The sequence below is a fragment of the Guillardia theta genome, assembly GCF_000315625.1.
Source record: "Guillardia theta CCMP2712 unplaced genomic scaffold GUITHscaffold_47, whole genome shotgun sequence".
Taxonomy (NCBI): Eukaryota; class Cryptophyceae; order Pyrenomonadales; family Geminigeraceae; genus Guillardia; species Guillardia theta.
The window spans coordinates 372,146-389,354 of NW_005434627.1; the positions used below are offsets into that span (position 1 = coordinate 372,146).

The window sequence follows — 17,209 nt, forward strand, 5'->3', positions numbered from 1 at the left end:
CCCGCTGTCCAGCCGTGCGTCGGTGGCACTTCGGAATGGGCCGGCCTCAGTTGTGCCTGCCCTTCACGGTTCCGATCATGGCACTGCAACGTCATGCGGACTCGGGATGCGGCCCACTACGGTCACACTCACTGCGGTACTTAACGCGGAGGCTTTGAGTAAAAGGTAGTACCGTACTGTACTACGCCGTACGGTCCGGCACTGACTGCCGCCCCGGCTCAGTGTGCAGTGCGCAGCCGGGCCGCACTGTGCCGGCCACCGCCGTCGGCGCCGGGTGGCGACGAACCGTTGCTTTGGAACTTTCACAGCGGCAGTGCAAGCCGCTGAGCCAAGTTAGTTACGGCTCACTGCCGAGTCAGCTAAAGTTGCGCCGCGGCCGCGGGCCATCCGATCCGATAACTTGAGTTGCCATCGGCTTGACATTTCAGGTGACTTAACTTAACTTTGAGTAACTTGTGACGGCGCTCAGGTGCCTTGAACGACGGTGACAGGTCACCCGGTCAAGCTGTACTACCGTACCGTACCGGGCTATAAAAGTATGATGATGAGTTTCTCTTTCATGGCGTGGCTGAGCCTTGCCTCTGAGTCGCCTCCAAGTTTGTGCACGGCGCCGGGATCATGCTACAGTCACCGTTCCAGGCGTCTAGGCTGGCCCACGCCGAGTCGCGGCAGGCGCCGCCTGCCGGCGCCCAGCGAATCGGGCCGCGAACAGTGAAACTTGAAGTGCCAACATTGGCGATGATCATTCCATGTCCATGTTACTCCAGTCAATACCGCAAGCTTGAGATGCATCATGACGAGTTAGAGTAAATGATCACCACTGATCAGGCTCGTTCACCGTTTCAGTACGGCCCGAACTCCTTTCAGAGTCGAACCCGTGGCAGAATAGATGTCACCGAACGTGTTTATTGAAACCATTGCAGGAACAACAATTCATAAATCGATCGTGAGGTTGAAGCTATCACCAACTGACATTTGCTCAGACGATGGAGTCTGGCAGCTATGCACATTACAACCCCATTCTCCCTCTACAACACAGCTAGGTGTCCGCGGCAAGTTGCTCCGGTCCATGATTGAACAGCTGTCCGAAGACACTAGGTTTTCCTGTGCTTTGCTCCTAGGTTCATCAACGCCAGTTTCGAATCTAATATGTACTTTACAAGTGCCATTCTCGTTGTCAGAATGCAAAGTTTCTGCGTGTCTTGACTTTGCAGGTGAATTGCTCCCAAGTTCGTCTTGCTCGAGAGTTCTTTTCTTGGAAGGATGGGAACGATGGATTGCAGCAAAAGCTGAATGCTGATCTATTGCATTGTCTATTACATCCACAGAATTGGTGACTGAATGTGAACTGTGATTTTCCGCATTTTTTCCAATTTTTGCTTTTGTCCTGGCAAGTTCTATATTTCCGAGAAGCAAAGACCCATCTTCAGGAATTTTGTTTCTGCTTCTTATGATTAATTTCTCTGAAATCATTTTTTCCATGTAAGCAGTCTGAAGCTCGTTGAGTTTAAAAACCTTTTTCATGCTTGTTATCACTGAAAATCAGATGTATCAATTTTTTGCGGTTGATTTTATCTATGCAATTTGTTCAATTACACCTCCAGTCACCGATATTCTTGTATATTTTTTTCAGCTTTCGAATATGAGGGCGGATGGATCGAAAGATGAAAGGCAATCAGCAGGATCAGTTCAACACTCAGAGTGACAGAGTTCGCAAGTCCCAGGGAGGAAGGAGCGAGGCAAGGGGAAGGCTGGCAAGCAGGTATTGAAGATCCATATCGTAAGCTGTGGTAAATTTATGTAGTAAGCAGGGAAAGAGGTCGCAACGTTTGAACGTCCACCTTCTTTACAACCCCTATGATGACAAGAATGATTCTGAAAATACTATTTTTGATGAAGAAGAAAGATCTGGACCCGTTTTACTCGGGTTTGATGCCGCCGATGAGCGGTGGGTATTGAACCGGAAATTGTGGGGTAGGGTAGTATTTTCAAACAAGGATACAGCTGATGCGGCTTCTACAGAGTTATGGGTAGGGTATCTGGTGTACAACACGGTAGGGGTCAATTATCCACGGAACAGACGGGTCATATTGTTTTTATATCCAGAAATTCACTGGGTGGGTAGGGTTCTCCCGGGATATTGACTGAACTGCCGCGAGTTTTAAAAATGAAGGCGGAGACTGACCTGTCGACTGGTGGGAAAAGGGTGGGGTGAGGGGGTAGTATCCTTGCATTGCCCATTGCTCAGCCGGACCTCCGTGTACAGTCACTGCTGACAAGTCCCCGTGACAGTTTCTAAGAAATACAACGTTTCAGGTATTGCCCCGACTCTGGCTGACAACCCCTCCCTCTCAACCGTCAACTGCAGCGGACCTGCCACGAACGTCACACTGAGCCAGGCATGCCCTTCTGGTTTTAGTCGGCCGGCACTCGGAGGTCCCGGGCCCGGCTGACCAGGCCTCCGAGTCCGGGTGACTGGCCGAGTGATCAGTTTGATGTTATGATGTACAATTTCAACAAGTGCCACCACAGTTGAAATTTCTAGTATGTAATATTTGAAATTATCCCAAAATAAGGAAAAAGTTGATGTGCTTGGGTCCGAAACGGTAAACGTTAGATGTACCCAGGTTTGCACAGGACAGTGAAACCCCTGAAATTATTTAGAGAAATTTAAACATATATCATAAAAGTTCAATTTTTACATGATATGTGGTCATGAATTTTCAAATATTGTCCTTGAGAACCCAGGAATGCATTCGGCACCATGAAGCTGGGGGCGGACAAACATGGACTCTTGTGGGAGCGAAATGGAATGTTGGGTGATAATGGAGAGGAGAGGAGAGGAGAGGAGAGGACAGGACAGGACATGTCAGGGCAGGACAGGACAGTAGAGGACATGTCAGGGCAGGAGAGGACAGCAGAGGACATGACAGGAGAGAACAAGACACGGGATGCGATGACGGAACGAGAGGACGTGAAGTTGGGACAAGGAGGGGGGGGGGGGGGAGGTTGGACATGCTAAGACAAAAGTAGAAAAAAATAGAATTGGGTGGAAGAAAAAGGGCCAAAAGTTAAAGAGAAGAATTGTGGGTGAAAGGAAGCATGCAGAAGGAAGCATGCAGAAGGGTGGAGGAGGATGGTGGATTTATAGCTATAGAAGATGCAAATGAGTAATCAAGATCAGCTAGAGGTATGAATATTACCGAAGCTTCAGTCAAGTGATCTTGAATAGTGTTTGGACAGGGTAAAAACAATTGTGACAACTCTGTCGTGGTTGTGAGTGTCAAGTGTTTGACGTGTGAAAGCAAGTAGATTGCGCCTCTCCACTTGTGCTGTTGTGTATTACTGATGCTTCGCTTTCAACAACAGATTTTCTCACAGTTGTATGATCCCTGCTGCACACAAGGAATTCTAGTTGCAAGATTCTCAGAAGTCCTTCTGAATCGATCTCAGCACAGTCCTTGACATCGACAGAGGTAGAATGCCAGAGACTTCAAACCCGCAGGACGTGGCTGTAAGAGAGGAGAGCGGCAACGATGGAGGAGGTGCGGGCCCTCAGTCTAGGCTGTCCTTCAAGGGGACCCAAGGATCTGAACGCCAGCTGGAGATTTTGAGAGCAGCACACAGTCATCCGAACATTTTTGTGTATGGGAAGAAGCAGGAAGCCTGGATGGAAATCTGCCATGCTCTTAATACCAATCCTCTCTTTGCTGGCAAGCTGACGCCCACAACAGCCAAGGACAAATTTGAGGAGCTCAAGTCCAACTGGCTGGCAAAGAACAGGAAACTTCTTGCAGCTGGCGGCCTCAACGAGCTCAAGTCGGAGTATGACAAGCTGTTCAGAGAGGTGATTCTGTTGGAGAACGAGCACGAGGAGGCGAGGAAAACGAAGAAGATCTGCAATCATAGGAACAAAGACGTCCGTCTGTCAGACAGTGAATGGTGTAAAGATTTCTTCGTTGAGGCTAGCGCTCCGGTCTGTTTGTATCGGCTCGAGTTGGATCTTTGACTTGGCACGCAGCAAATGTTTCCTCCGGATAGCATGAACATGGTGGGCAACAGCGGCTCGGGCAACGCCATGGGCGCTGCTAACAGCAGCAGCGGAGGCACCACCTTAAGCACTGGCATCTTCTCACGAGCGATGCTCCTTGTAGACTCTCTGCACCAGCAGGGGATCTTTACAGTAGGGCAGGTGGCGATTGTGCTGGGAGAAGTCGAGAGGAGTACTGATGCAGCTTGCAGGCAAGGAAACTGCGCTGGCTGTGCATGTGGCAGAAACCACCGGTGAGCTCTGAGATCAGCTGACAGTCAGGTGGCGGCTGATGTCTGGGTTGCAGATTGCCGTGCTGATGATGGCGTACAGCACGTCTCCTGACGTTTTCTCAGCTCGATGTTGTGACCGTTCCCCCTCCGCTGTCTGTTTTGACTGTGTTGCAGGCAAAGAGCTGCTGGATGGGATGGAAGCCAACGGGCAATTGAGCTCCTTGTTGCAGGCACATTAGGTGCAAAAGTCAAGATTCTCTGATTCCCTCACCCTCTTCAGTGAGGGGATTTCTCGTTTCCTCCTTTCAATCCTTGTTCTTATTTCCTTTGTTTCCGTTCTGTGTTGTGTGAGGGCTAAGGGCAAAGGTCTTGCAAGCTAATTTTATCATGATTTCAACGTTTTCTCAAATTACACACCATTCACAAAGCAAAACAAAGTCATTCAAGACGCACGACCACAACCTCTCCCAGGAAACAAGAACCTCTCCAACTCATCGTTGCTGACTCCCTCGTCACTGAGGAGCTCCTTCAGTCTGTTGTGCCACGTCTTCTTTCGCTGCTCCCTCCTCCTGCTCGACACTTGGCCTTGCATTAATCGCCTGCCCCAAAGTCAAAGGAGCCTGGCTGAACAAGAGGAGTGATCAAGGAGGCAGTCTGACCCCGAAGAATCCAGTCAACGCATCCATGCCGTAAGTCTGTCCTGGTGTGGTCATGGCGACAACTTGCAAGGCAAAGAACGCACCAAGAAGATCGCAAGGGCTCCGACCTGAGCCACTGTGACAGCCGCGTCCAGCACAGCAGCATCGCCAAGAGCTGAGATAGTGACTGCGACTGCTGGAACTGCGGCAACTGGCCAGTGAAAGTTATCATGAGAATCTGTCACTTGCAGGTTTGAGAGAATGGGGGAAAATGGAAACAAAACCATCTGCTGAGGGGACGAGAGAAAGGGGGTTGCAAAGAGCGAGGAGGGGGAGGGGGGAGGGGGACGCTGGAGTAGGTGGCCGAAGGAGAAGGAGTGATAGACTAGAGGAAGGGGGCTGGGTTTCGAGATCGTGGCTATGGACGAAGCTGAAGGTCTGATTCTTGTTCGTGATACCTGCCATGCTGCTCGACGCAATGGACTTGGGGATGAAGGTAGTTTGCTCGTTGGAAAAACCTTGCGCCTGCTACGTTTGCGGTTCAATCAACGTGGATCCATCGGAACTTCGAGATAAACCTGGGCATCAGATCGAGCCTTGGAGTTCTCAGCTGCTTCAGCCGTAGACGATGCTAGGGGAGACGCGGAGGAGGAGGAGGAGGACAGGGAGGGCGAGTCCTTCTTGGTGGATTCGTGGGAGTTCTTTTCCTTCTGGATCTGGTTCAACGCGAAGACTTTGGCGCAGAAGCAGTAGAACATAGCCATCAGTGTCTGCACGTACTTCTGCAAGCCGCTAGTCACACTCTCCAGACCATAGCTACCAGCCTTTCCTCACCATCGCACTCTCTAAGAATCTCCGCAAGGTGTCAACTGCCCTGTTGACCTTTCGGGAAATAATCTTCGCCTGCACATCAGCCCTCGGCGTCCTGGTGTTCGCCATCGTCCTGGTGACAAATGATTCCCTCAGCATCAGTCCGGACGAGCTTGTCGAACAAGTCCTCCCTGCATCTCATCGTTCAGACTTTGTTTGGGCACAACGACGTTGCCACAAACCTTGAACATCCCTTTGCAATGTGCTGCTTGCTGGGAGCAGGAGACGGGACGGGGATTGAAAGGCTGAGGAAGTGACGCAGCATAAGGTGAATGTCAACAAGTTGAGTCCGACAGATTCGAATGTCATCGTCCTGATAAGTCTTGACAAAGTCAGTCGCATCTAGTGCAACTCAACAAGTTCAGGAGGCATGGCATGAAGCATGCAAACATTCCATAGAATGAGCCTGAAGTGCAACACATCACAGGCATCCTTTCATTTCACATCTGCTGGAAAGCTAGAGAGACCAGAAAAACGAAACTCGAGCTTTTCTGTATCGTAGCATCGGAACAAGAGTTTGTACTCGAGCAATATCGTAGACTTGCCATCCTCTATCAGCTTCTTGAGATCCGAGACTTCAATCTCATTTCATTCCCCGCTCTCTTTCCATCTCTTCTCTTGTTCTACTCTCCTCCCATCCTCCAACCTTCTACTGACCTCTCCTCCTCCTCCTCCTCCCGCGTCCCATCGTGAGTCCCTTCGCTCACTCCGACCAGTCACAGGGGAGAGTATCTCGGGGGGTAGGGTCCAAATTTTTGAAAATCAGACCGGTCGTACATCATGATTTAGGTGGTGGGGGTACTCCGTCAATCATGGGTGCATTTTCTTGGGGGTGGGGTACTTTCAGGAGCCGCAACTTGCTTTCCTCTGAGCCTCTCGGAGGGACATATAAAACTAAGTTTTAGTGCCCGGCCGGCTGTGGCCGGGCCGCCGCTGTCCCGGTTCGTAGCCGGGCGATTCAATCATCATCGGCGTCACGGCCGGGCGACTGACGTACGGTCACCGTCGGAGTCACGGCCCAGTACTATACTGCCGATTATCCTCCGACTCACTTCAACGGTTTGACAGTGATGGTCACCGGTGACTCTGAGTCAGTCCGACCGTCACGTGACGTGACAGTGGGCCGCTGTGCGGCGACAGCCTCCGGCCGGGCCGCGGTGTGGCAGGGTCAACTTGCCACCGCAAGCTTCCTCGATCGGACTCTCCTGATTGTCCTCGTACCGGGTAGTACCGGCACGGTCGGATTTTTGACTCAGTTAACTTTGTCGCCGGGAGTAAAGCCTGAGTGTCCCCGGCCCGGCGGGCCGCCCGCGGCCGGGCCGGTACGGTACGGTCAGTCAACGTGGCACGCGCCGCCGCATCAGCCCGGCCTCCTGCCGCCGGGCCACTCGCCGGATCCGACTCGGCTCGGCGAGTCCCGGACGGCCGCGGCCGGAGAGTCCGAACCGCCGATCCGATGATACTACGACTCGAGTCGGGCGGCGGCGGGTCACAGTACCGCGGCCAGTACGGCCCGGTGGCCCAGTACCCAAGCCTCCGGATGATCGGACTGTCCGATTTCACTTAACTTTGACTCACTGAGTCAGACTTGCAGATTGGCAAGTTGGCAAGCCAGTGTCCGATCACTGAGTCAGGCCCGCCGGCCCGGAGGGGGCCGCTCAGCGGCTCTCAGCCGGGCAGGCCGCCGGGGCTCTTATCATCATCATAGTACCGTAGTACGGTAACCGTGAACATGGCACGACAGTGAGTGACTAGTCTAGGCTTCTAGGCTACCGTACTATATTCCGATACTCCGAGGGGCATCGAATTGACTGGCTCCGTGAGGGGGCGACGCCTTCTTCGAGTGGCAGTCAAAACTCTCCGAGGCTGGTTAATCGCGAAAACACAACGTTCGGATGGGGCAGCAACTTCTGTTTTACTCTGCTGACCGTCGGACGATTTGCCTCCTATGCCCTGCCAAGCATTGCGGGCTGAGCCCTACTATGGTCTACTAGGCTGAGGGGACGGCGATACTTCACAAGGCTGGCAGCAGCAGGCGTGCAGGCCATCCCTACACAAGGCTTCACACGCTGCACATTCTCTACCCTCCTCACCCCCGCCCCTGCTCCTGTCCTGTCCCGCCCTGCTCTACCTATCCGCCCTGCTTCATACTTCTCCTCTGAACCCCCCGCTCCCATCATGACCTGTAAAGATCCCGGCATCCGCATTCGTGCCAAACTGTCTCCCTGCGGGATTCATTGTGATGCGCTTCCCTCCCCGGCGCCTGACCGCCATCTCAGCCGCATCCTCCAGCCCTCGCCATGCTCCCCCTCAATCTCCTGCCTCGGACGGGCTGAGCCGGGAAGTGCCTACTCGCATGTGCTGGCAGCAACAGGTAGAGCGGTGGGCCGCCGGTCGATCGACGAAAAGGGGAACTACCTACTGGAAGACGAGGCCAGGATCCGGGGGAAGGAGGAGACTTGGATTGCATAAAGTGTGATTAAAAGAAGGATACAGTTGTATTCATATTTTGTCAGTGGGTAAAATACACAAATGCTTCGTGTAATCAAGATGTATAAAGACTAAATTCCTGAATTAATGGTTTTCTTGTATTTGGTCCACATAGCAGCAGTGATATTCAAAATTATCAAGCAAGCTAAAGTGTCAACTGAATTCTCAACTGAGAGGAAGCATGTGTGACAGAAGGAGATCCATCTCTCTTTTGTCACACCTCGAAGATTCTCGAGTGGACCTTCAAGCGCAGTTCAATAAGAACTCACGTTGGATTTCTCTACTAAGAGGGAAAGCGGTGAAACAGAAGGAGATCTAACTCTCTTTTATTTCTTTCACACACACACACAAAACAAGACAAGACGATACACACAAAGACGTCTCAACAATCGTGGCACACACACGAAAGGGGAAGAGGACCACCTAGCTCTGACGAGTTTCATCCTTTTATAGCTTCGAGGAATGAGCCAGGGGTGCCGTCTCTTGGCTACAGAAAGGAGGGGTATCCTGTTCTTGGAAGTTGACAAGCATCCCTTCTGACCTTCGAGAGGATACCATGCTCTCTCGCAGGGAAGAGAACCCCGTCCTTGCATGGCAGCAAGCTGCTTCCAACGGGTCGTACTGCACAAGACGCACCCCTTCTGTTTACCTTGTAAGTCCCCCACGGGTACACGGTTGCTGCAACAAAGGCCTCCACAGGGGTCCTTTCAGCAGCTTCACACTGGAGTAGAGTATCCTGGGTCATCCAGGAGAAGTCAGCTTCGAACACGAGTACGAGACAGCCAACTGTCCTTTCATCCTGATAGGCCTTTGTCTGACTCGGGCTCGGTTCCTATGAGCTCTGACACGCTCTTCTCTGCGCTTTCTTGGAGTGCTCAGGACTCAGAAAACTTCGCTTTCTCAGCTTGTCAAATCTGTTTTTCCTCTGACACGCTCCAGGCGCAGCACGTAAAATTCCTAATTGAGAGGCGCACGACGCTGCCGCTGCCGCTGTCCATGAGAAGAAGCAGAAGCATCTTGACGCGTGCGATGCTGTTCATATTGCTGAAGCAACTGACGGAGCGCCGGTGTACGCGAGAGATGGGCAACAGGTTCCCAAGTGTCGTCGGCGGAGGAAAATCCCTTCCAACGAACCAGATATTGCTTCGCACCATTACGTTGACGATGATTGATGACGCGAGCCACTTCGTAGAATCCAGGTACAGGTTGGGAAACCACAGGCTGCTGCAAATGATCTTTCCTGCGCACATGGGGGCGTAGGAACTTGGCATTAAAAACATCTTGATCCATGCGAGGGAAGCGCTGGCGAACATCAACTCGATAATTGTTGTTGTTGCAAACCTCGGTGATAGGGAAAGGACCAATGTATCGATCTCGAAATTTGCGAATTTCAAACTGCTGATTGAATAAACGCGCGTCGATCCAGACCAAATCACCAACTTGCCATCGAAGCGGGCGGCGAGAAGGAAGTAGACGCGTCTCTGCTCGATTGGCGATCGAGGCCAAGGTATCTCGCACAAGGTTTTCACCTGCACGTATGTTGTCGACAGTCGTGCGGGCTTGAGGAAGAACCTGATCAAGGGTCAAATCCATAACTGAGCGCGGATTCTTGCCGTATTCCACTTGAAAGGCAGATAACCCTGTTTCACGACGGGGGGCATGATTGAGGGCAAACTCAATGAATGGAAGATGGACTGTCCATTCAGATGAACCCTGAGCGAGTTTAGTGCGGAGCATATCCAGAATGGTGGCATTGATCCGTTCAACGCGACCATTGGCCTGGGGATAGTACTTGGAAGAGTGGCGTACCTGAACACCTAGCGTCTGAAATACTGTATCCCAAAAATGCGAGGAGACATTTGGCCCATTATCCGAAAGGATTGCAGCAGGAAGACCACGAGTGCGATAGAAGTATTGGAGAAATAAATCCACAAGTTCCTGGGTCGTAGCAGACTTGTGAGTTGGAGCCAGCGTGACATGTTGCGAGAACGAGTCCAACATGACGAAGAGAGAATCATGACCTTGGGAGGTAGTCGGAAGTCCGCTGAGGAGATCGACGGAGATGACGTCAAATTTGTCAGCAGGAACGTCATGACTCTTGGGCAAACCGATGGGTTTCTGTTTGTAGTTCTTCGCAGCCTGGCAAATGAGGCAGGAATGCACGTAATTTTCGACATCACGCTTCATGTTATTCCAGTAGACTTTGGCAACAAGTGAGAGGTAGGTTTTGTCAGAACCCACATGTCCGGCATCATCATGCGCTAGGCGTAGTACAGCAGCGCGGATAGCGGTAGGAACACAGATCCTCGTCCTGCCGGTAGAATCAACATAGTAGAGCAAGTCATCCGAAAATTCAAAATGACGACAACCCGGTTGGCCGAGCAATTCGCCGTCTTTGCCCAGTTGGTATAAAACCTGAAAGTCAGGACAGGTGGAGTAGTTTTGCATCAGTTGGGAGACGAACGAGGAATCCGTAAGCATCTGAACGGTATGAAGACCAACAAGAAGATCCCGAGCAATGTCTTCAGCGCGCATAGCGCGATCATGAGCCTGAGTCAGATCAGCGGGTGATTGGGGAGCGAACGATGGAGCAGGCGAGTCGCCTGAGATCCGACTGAGGGCATCAGCAACGACGTTAGTTTCGCCAGGGATGTGGTGGATCTCCATGTCGTACTGAAGGAAGGTAGACAACCAACGAGCCAGGCGGGGAGAGAGTTCAGACTGGGTGTTCAATCTGATCAAGCTGTGGTGATCGGTACATACACGAAAGCGACGACCAATCAAGTAGTAGGAAAAATGACGGAGACTTTCCTTGAGAGCAAGAAGCTCACGCTCATAGGTGGAGTAATTGCGTTCGGCGGAGGAGAGTTTCTTGCCATAAAATGCAACGGGATGTTCCTCGTTGTTTTCATCGATCTGATGAAGCGCGGCTCCAATGGCCAGGTCGCTAGCGTCTGTGTACAGGATGGTCAGCCGATCAGAACGGAAGTGAGCCAAGACTGGAGCCTGCGTAAGAGCTGTCTTGAGCGCGGCAAAAGCAGTCTCAGCAGACCGAGTCCACACGAAGCGACGTTGACTGGTTTTCAGCAGATCTGAGAGAGGTGCAGCATAGTTGGCAAAATTCTTGATGAAACGCCGATAAAAATTGGCGAGGCCTAAAAATTGGCGAAGTTGTTTCACAGATGCAGGAGGCGGAAAATCGTCGATGGCAGCAACTTTGCTAGCCTCGGGTGCAATCCCATGCGCATTCAAAGTATATCCGAGAAAACTGATCTGCGTCTGAAGAAACACACACTTGCTCCGTTTAACGAAGACCTGGTGGTGGCGGAGGCGCTCCAGTAGGAGACGCACCTGCTGTAGGTGTGAACGAGGATTACCCATGGAAAAGATTAAGAGATCATCGACGTAGACTAAGACGTTGTTCATACCTGCGAGGATGCCCTGTGAGAACTTCTGGAAGGCAGCTGTGGCCGTTTTCAGACCAAAGGGCAGAGCGCGGAATTGGTAGGATCCTTGTTCAGTAACAAACCCAGTATATTGAGAGCTGTCAGGAGTGAGAGCTAGCTGCCAGAATCCTGAGGCCATATCCAGCTTGCTGAAGTAGAGGGTATCCGTACTGGACACAGTACGCTGCGAGAGCACGCGCCCGATACGTTCCATGAGCTCGGTAGGGACGGGAGGCGGAAAACTGTCGTCGAGGAGGTGATTGTTGACTCCTCGATAATCAATACAAAAACGAAATTGAGGGACTCCTTCAGAGGAAAGACCTTTGCGAACAAAGATGACGGGACTCTGCCACATGACATCATTGTTCCGCTCGATGATGCCGCGTGCCAACAAGAAGTCGATCGTTTTAGCGAGCTCCTCCTGGAGCGTCGCCGGAAGTCGGTAGGGACGACGACGAATTGGACGAACGTCATCAGGAACCCGAAGGACAACGTCATACTGCCCCCGCGAGACAGGTGGCTGGATTGGTAGTTCGTCCACCAGAACATCGGAAAAATCCTCGAGTAGCTCCTGCAAGGCCGGAGCTGCGAGCGGCGAGGCCGACGAGGCGACCTGAGAGACCAATGAACTGGTAGAAACAGGCGAGGACACGGTCGCCATGACCCAGGGCATCATATCCTCAGGTGGAGGAGGCTGAAGCGTGTTCCAGTCCGCATGCCAGGGAAAAATCAAACACTGGGCTTGCCGCATAGCCGCGGAGCCAGGACCAGGGATGTGAAATGCGAGCGGAAGGCGTTGACGCCCCGCAGTACCATCCTGCGCTGGAATAGTAACGAGCTTGGAATGAAAGTCGATATTCATTTTCATCTTGGCAATGAACGGTTGGGACAAAATTGCCGGCAGTGACGCTGGAGAGTCCAAAATGAAGAACGTTTCTTGCGTTTCAACATTGGTGCCTGCAATGCGAAACGGCAGGAGGCAGGTTTCACGAAGCACGACCTGGGCGTCGCCATGAGCGAACTGAGCGGTAAGCGTGGCGGGAATTCGCTGTGTGGTCAATTGGAGCTGTCGCGCAACCTGACGCGAGATCACACTGATCTCAGCACCCGAGTCAAGCAAAGCCAGGATCTCGGAAGTAGCAGCTGGCACCGGAGAGGTGAGTGGTACAATGGGCAGATAGAGAAGCGATCCTGAAGACGCCCCGTGCTCCTGAGAGCCAAGGGAGTGGAGTGCAATCGGATGCAAGTGTACCTCGAGAGCGTCACCGTCCAGAGGCACTTCATCTTCCAGTTCTTCAGCAAAATGCACCTGAGGACGGCGCTTAGGCGTCTTCGAGCGAGCAGCAATCTTGTTAGCTGCAACGGACGGAGCAGCCTTGCGGTCGTCGGAAGTCTGAACAGCGCCAAGCAGAGGCGGAGAGGAGGAGTCGGACGACTGCTCACGTTCAGGACTCTGACTGCGGCGGGTACGACGATCGGACACTCGGAAGATCGATGTCCGAGTTTGCCACAGTTGTAACAACGGATGGCATTGGTCGATGTGTTTGGGGACGAGGAGTCTCCCGCACTCCTGGCGTCCTGCCGAGCAGCACGGCGCTCTTTGAAGGCCGAAGCCTTGCCAGAAGGACGACTCTTGCGATCATTAGAATTAGAGGAGCGATTGCCCACCTGCACGGAATAGAGCTGCCGGTGGGGATCTGCTCCCGTCGAATGTTCTTTGGTTCTGGTCTGATTGTCGATCTTGAGCGCGTACTCCCTGAGCTGACGGAAGTCAACATCATCCGAACGCTGTAGAGTCACCCACTGATTCAAGAGTAGAGCAGTCATATGCGATCGGACACCATTAATGAACCGTTTGCAGACCAGTGAGGACGTCGCAAATAATTTACCATCCGGAAGGAGCTGAAGTTGCTCGATTAAGGTCAGGGTTCGGGCAGCATACGAAGCAAGAGATTCCTGACGGTCTTGATTCAAATTGTCGAGTTGGTGAATGAGATTCGACAGCAGGTGAGGAGGCAGGAATTTTTCACGAATTTCCTCTGAAAATGTATCCCACTCCATGCGGCGAAAGGTCTCTGGCGGGTACTTGGCCACGAAGTGTTGGCGCATTGGAGCATCCAGTAAATCGAGGGTATGGACAACCCAGTTGGCTCGGGGGATACCATACACAGCAAAGGAGTACTGAATGGTTTGAACCCATGTCAAGACATTGTTGGCGCTAGTTTGGCGGGCAGTATCCAACTTGGGGAGATTGCGCAACTTAGCAAGCAATTGCTGATCAGCCAGAGAGACCAGCTGAGGACCGTCACGCGAGGAGATGGGGGGCGGTCCAGGCTTGAGAGCGGCGGGCGGGACCGCCTCAGAAGAAGCAGGAGCTTCGAGAGCGTTCAACCGCTGCTGAACCTCCAGCAGCGCGGCAGACATGTTTTGGAGCGACCGATCCTCGGTCGATTCGGGACGAAGATCGTCGTCAATGCCGGCAGCAGATTGCCAGTCATGTTCCAAAGTATCCGTAGCATTCTCGTCCAGCATGCGAGCTGCGAGTCGAGTATTGTATCCGGACATCTACGCGACGTAAGCGTAGGAAGAAGCAGAAGAACAGTGGAGAAAGGGAGGGGAAGAGAGAAGACTCGATCTCTGTCACCGATCACAACCTTGCTACCAATTTTATGTCACACCTCGAAGATTCTCGAGTGGACCTTCAAGCGCAGTTCAATAAGAGTCACGTTGGATTTCTCTACTAAGAGGGAAAGCGGTGAAACAGAAGGAGATCTAACTCTCTTTTATTTCTTTCACACACACACACAAAACAAGACAAGACGATACACACAAAGACGTCTCAACAATCGTGGCACACACACGAAAGGGGAAGAGGACCACCTAGCTCTGACGAGTTTCATCCTTTTATAGCTTCGAGGAATGAGCCAGGGGTGCCGTCTCTTGGCTACAGAAAGGAGGGGTATCCTGTTCTTGGAAGTTGACAAGCATCCCTTCTGACCTTCGAGAGGATACCATGCTCTCTCGCAGGGAAGAGAACCCCGTCCTTGCATGGCAGCAAGCTGCTTCCAACGGGTCGTACTGCACAAGACGCACCCCTTCTGTTTACCTTGTAAGTCCCCCACGGGTACACGGTTGCTGCAACAAAGGCCTCCACAGGGGTCCTTTCAGCAGCTTCACACTGGAGTAGAGTATCCTGGGTCATCCAGGAGAAGTCAGCTTCGAACACGAGTACGAGACAGCCAACTGTCCTTTCATCCTGATAGGCCTTTGTCTGACTCGGGCTCGGTTCCTATGAGCTCTGACAGACGTTCGAATTTGACCCCTGAGTTCCTCACTGTCACCGATGCGTTCGTCTTGCTGACGCCCAACATGATCCGCCTCTTCGCCATCTGCTGCGCCATCTCTAGTTTCTCCTGCTCCTTTTGATTCCGCGAGGAGCGAGAGCTGGCCGTAGAAACCTCACAGGGCAAGAAGGGGAGTTCTCGTTCTCTCCTTGTTGACAAGTTTTTCTCCTTAGATGTTGATCATCCCTTCAGCCCTTAGAGAGGAGGCCTTGCTCTCTCGCAGGGAAGAGAATCCCGTCCTTGCATGCCAGCAGGCTGCTTCCAACGCGTCACAAGTCACTGAGTTGCACTCCACAATGCTAACCCGTCCTCTTCCAGCACGTAGGCCACCACGGGTACAGAGTTCCTGCAACAAAGACCAACAGAGGGTCCTTTTCAGCACTGGCGCAGATTCACACTCCGGGGGTGGATGGAGGAGGCTGTTGCCTGTGCCAGTAACTTAAACCGTCTCTAACCTTCCTGGCAAGGGTCTGACTGAGTCGGGCTCAGTTGGCACTGCACTACGGCACTGCGGCAACACGCTTAGTGATGAGCTCTCAGCCTCAGTCTGCCAGACAGACTGAGACACTGATGATCGGATGGCAGGGCCTCATCACTGAGTCATCATAGCAGTCTGGCACTGTAGTGACGAGTAGCACTGAGCCTCGGATCGGATCAGGACCGGCGGTCACGACCGTCCGATCCGACCGTAAGGTCGGACGGTACGGTAGCCTGCCGGCCGCCGAGCACGGTCAGCGATCGGACGGACACGGCCGCGCACTGCACGGTGCCCGGCCAGACTCGGGACCGGTCTTGTCAGCGTCACCCGGCCGCCCATCATGGGCCAGTGCGAGCGCTCAGTCACTGAGTCAGTCCCCCCCGGGCCCCCGGGGCTGTGTGACAGTGAGGCGCGGCCGGCCTCAGCCCGGCAGGCTGACTCTGGCCTGAGCTATTTCTTTACTCAAAGTTAAGTTAAAGATCAGCAGTGGCGGCCGCGGAGCCTGCCAGTCCCGGGCCCCGGCCGAGCCACGGTCGGGCCAACTGTGGCCCGTGTAGCCCTCGTGACCGATATATTTTACTGCACCGTAAAGTTAGGGTCCTGCTTCGTCAGCATTGTTCACTAGCCAGTCACAGGCACAGTCTTAATATCTCAAAAGAGATGTTATCGCGTCACATGTCGTCACTGGACTCAACGTCTACGTTCCATATCCGGCCATAACCCTGAAACATTGTAAACAAGCAATGATTCGGATAAGTCGCTGACATAATCACATACGATTGAGGTCATCCCAATATCTTAAATCTTGCCTACCCTATCGAGTATCTAGTTTTCGAGTATCACAGGGTGGGTACTTCATACTGGCTGGTTACTCCAGGGGAGGGCTTCAAGGGTATATCCTCCTGTGTGGAGGTGGTTCCAATAGATACAGTTCGTGGAAGCGCCTGAGCATTGACAAAGACTTCTTGTAATTCTCTCCCTTTGCAATCACTGTCTCGTCACAATTTGTATTACAAGAAACACAGAGTTGAATCTTTGAGCGTTCAGGAAAAGAAGAATCCAACGACTCTAGCAACTCATTGTTTTTTCTTATGACGAATCATCTGGATTCGAAGATTGGCGACAGCTCTATGGCGAGAATAGCTAACGTTGAAGTAGATCGAAAGGAATTCTACATTTCAATGCCCTTTGATTTCGTTTTTGAGCCGAGTAAGAGATCGCTGCGCATCTCCAGGCAAGGGGACAAAGATGGTTTGCTAAACAACATCAAGCACGCCAGAAGAAAGTATGATAAGAAAAGATTGTATTCTTCCATGTAAATAGTGTCTGAAAATAGAACAATCTCTGCGATTCTTGTTTTCTGTATGTTTGATTTAAGTGAGAAGCTAAATGTAACATTTTTCAATGAACGTGATATTTGAGATATCTCAGTCGATGTGGTTTACCAAAGATTACACTTTGTTCAAATACCTCAAAGGATGATCTCACACCTTATTCGAGCATGAGTGCACATGTGCTGATCGAAAACACAAGCTGGAAGCTGGACAAACGGAAATCGCGATCTTGTAGAAACAGGCACTAGAGAAGCACGAGGGGCTTATTGTACTGGATGTTACAACATAGCCAGTAGTCCTAATAACTTGGGTTTGATCCAATTGTACACAGTATAAGATAGCTTTC

At 52.0% G+C, this 17,209-nt stretch overlaps 3 protein-coding genes across 3 annotated transcripts; 2 read left to right on the forward strand and 1 right to left on the reverse strand.

Moving 5' to 3' along the window:
- Positions 1–3,481: 3,481 nt before the first annotated feature.
- Positions 3,482–4,502, forward strand: GUITHDRAFT_140628 (hypothetical protein; the record flags this gene model as incomplete). The annotated part of the gene is made up of 5 exons (XM_005830243.1): positions 3,482–3,976; positions 4,022–4,192; positions 4,243–4,284; positions 4,338–4,392; positions 4,438–4,502. The coding sequence occupies 5 exons, from the start codon at positions 3,482–3,484 to the stop codon at positions 4,500–4,502; spliced, it is 828 nt and encodes a 275-aa protein (XP_005830300.1).
- Positions 4,503–4,775: 273 nt separating this feature from the next.
- On the reverse strand, positions 4,776–5,840 carry GUITHDRAFT_110736 (hypothetical protein; the record flags this gene model as incomplete). Its single annotated transcript, XM_005830244.1, has 6 exons — positions 4,776–4,862; positions 4,923–4,958; positions 5,006–5,112; positions 5,360–5,426; positions 5,480–5,683; positions 5,736–5,840. The coding sequence occupies 6 exons, from the start codon at positions 5,838–5,840 to the stop codon at positions 4,776–4,778; spliced, it is 606 nt and encodes a 201-aa protein (XP_005830301.1).
- A 6,945-nt stretch (positions 5,841–12,785) lies between these two features.
- Positions 12,786–13,545, forward strand: GUITHDRAFT_153320 (hypothetical protein). The gene is made up of 2 exons (XM_005830245.1): positions 12,786–13,173; positions 13,221–13,545. Exons 1-2 carry the CDS (start codon positions 12,948–12,950, stop codon positions 13,499–13,501), a joined length of 507 nt encoding a protein of 168 aa, XP_005830302.1. The 5' UTR covers positions 12,786–12,947; the 3' UTR covers positions 13,502–13,545.
- The last annotated feature ends 3,664 nt before the right edge of the window (positions 13,546–17,209 follow it).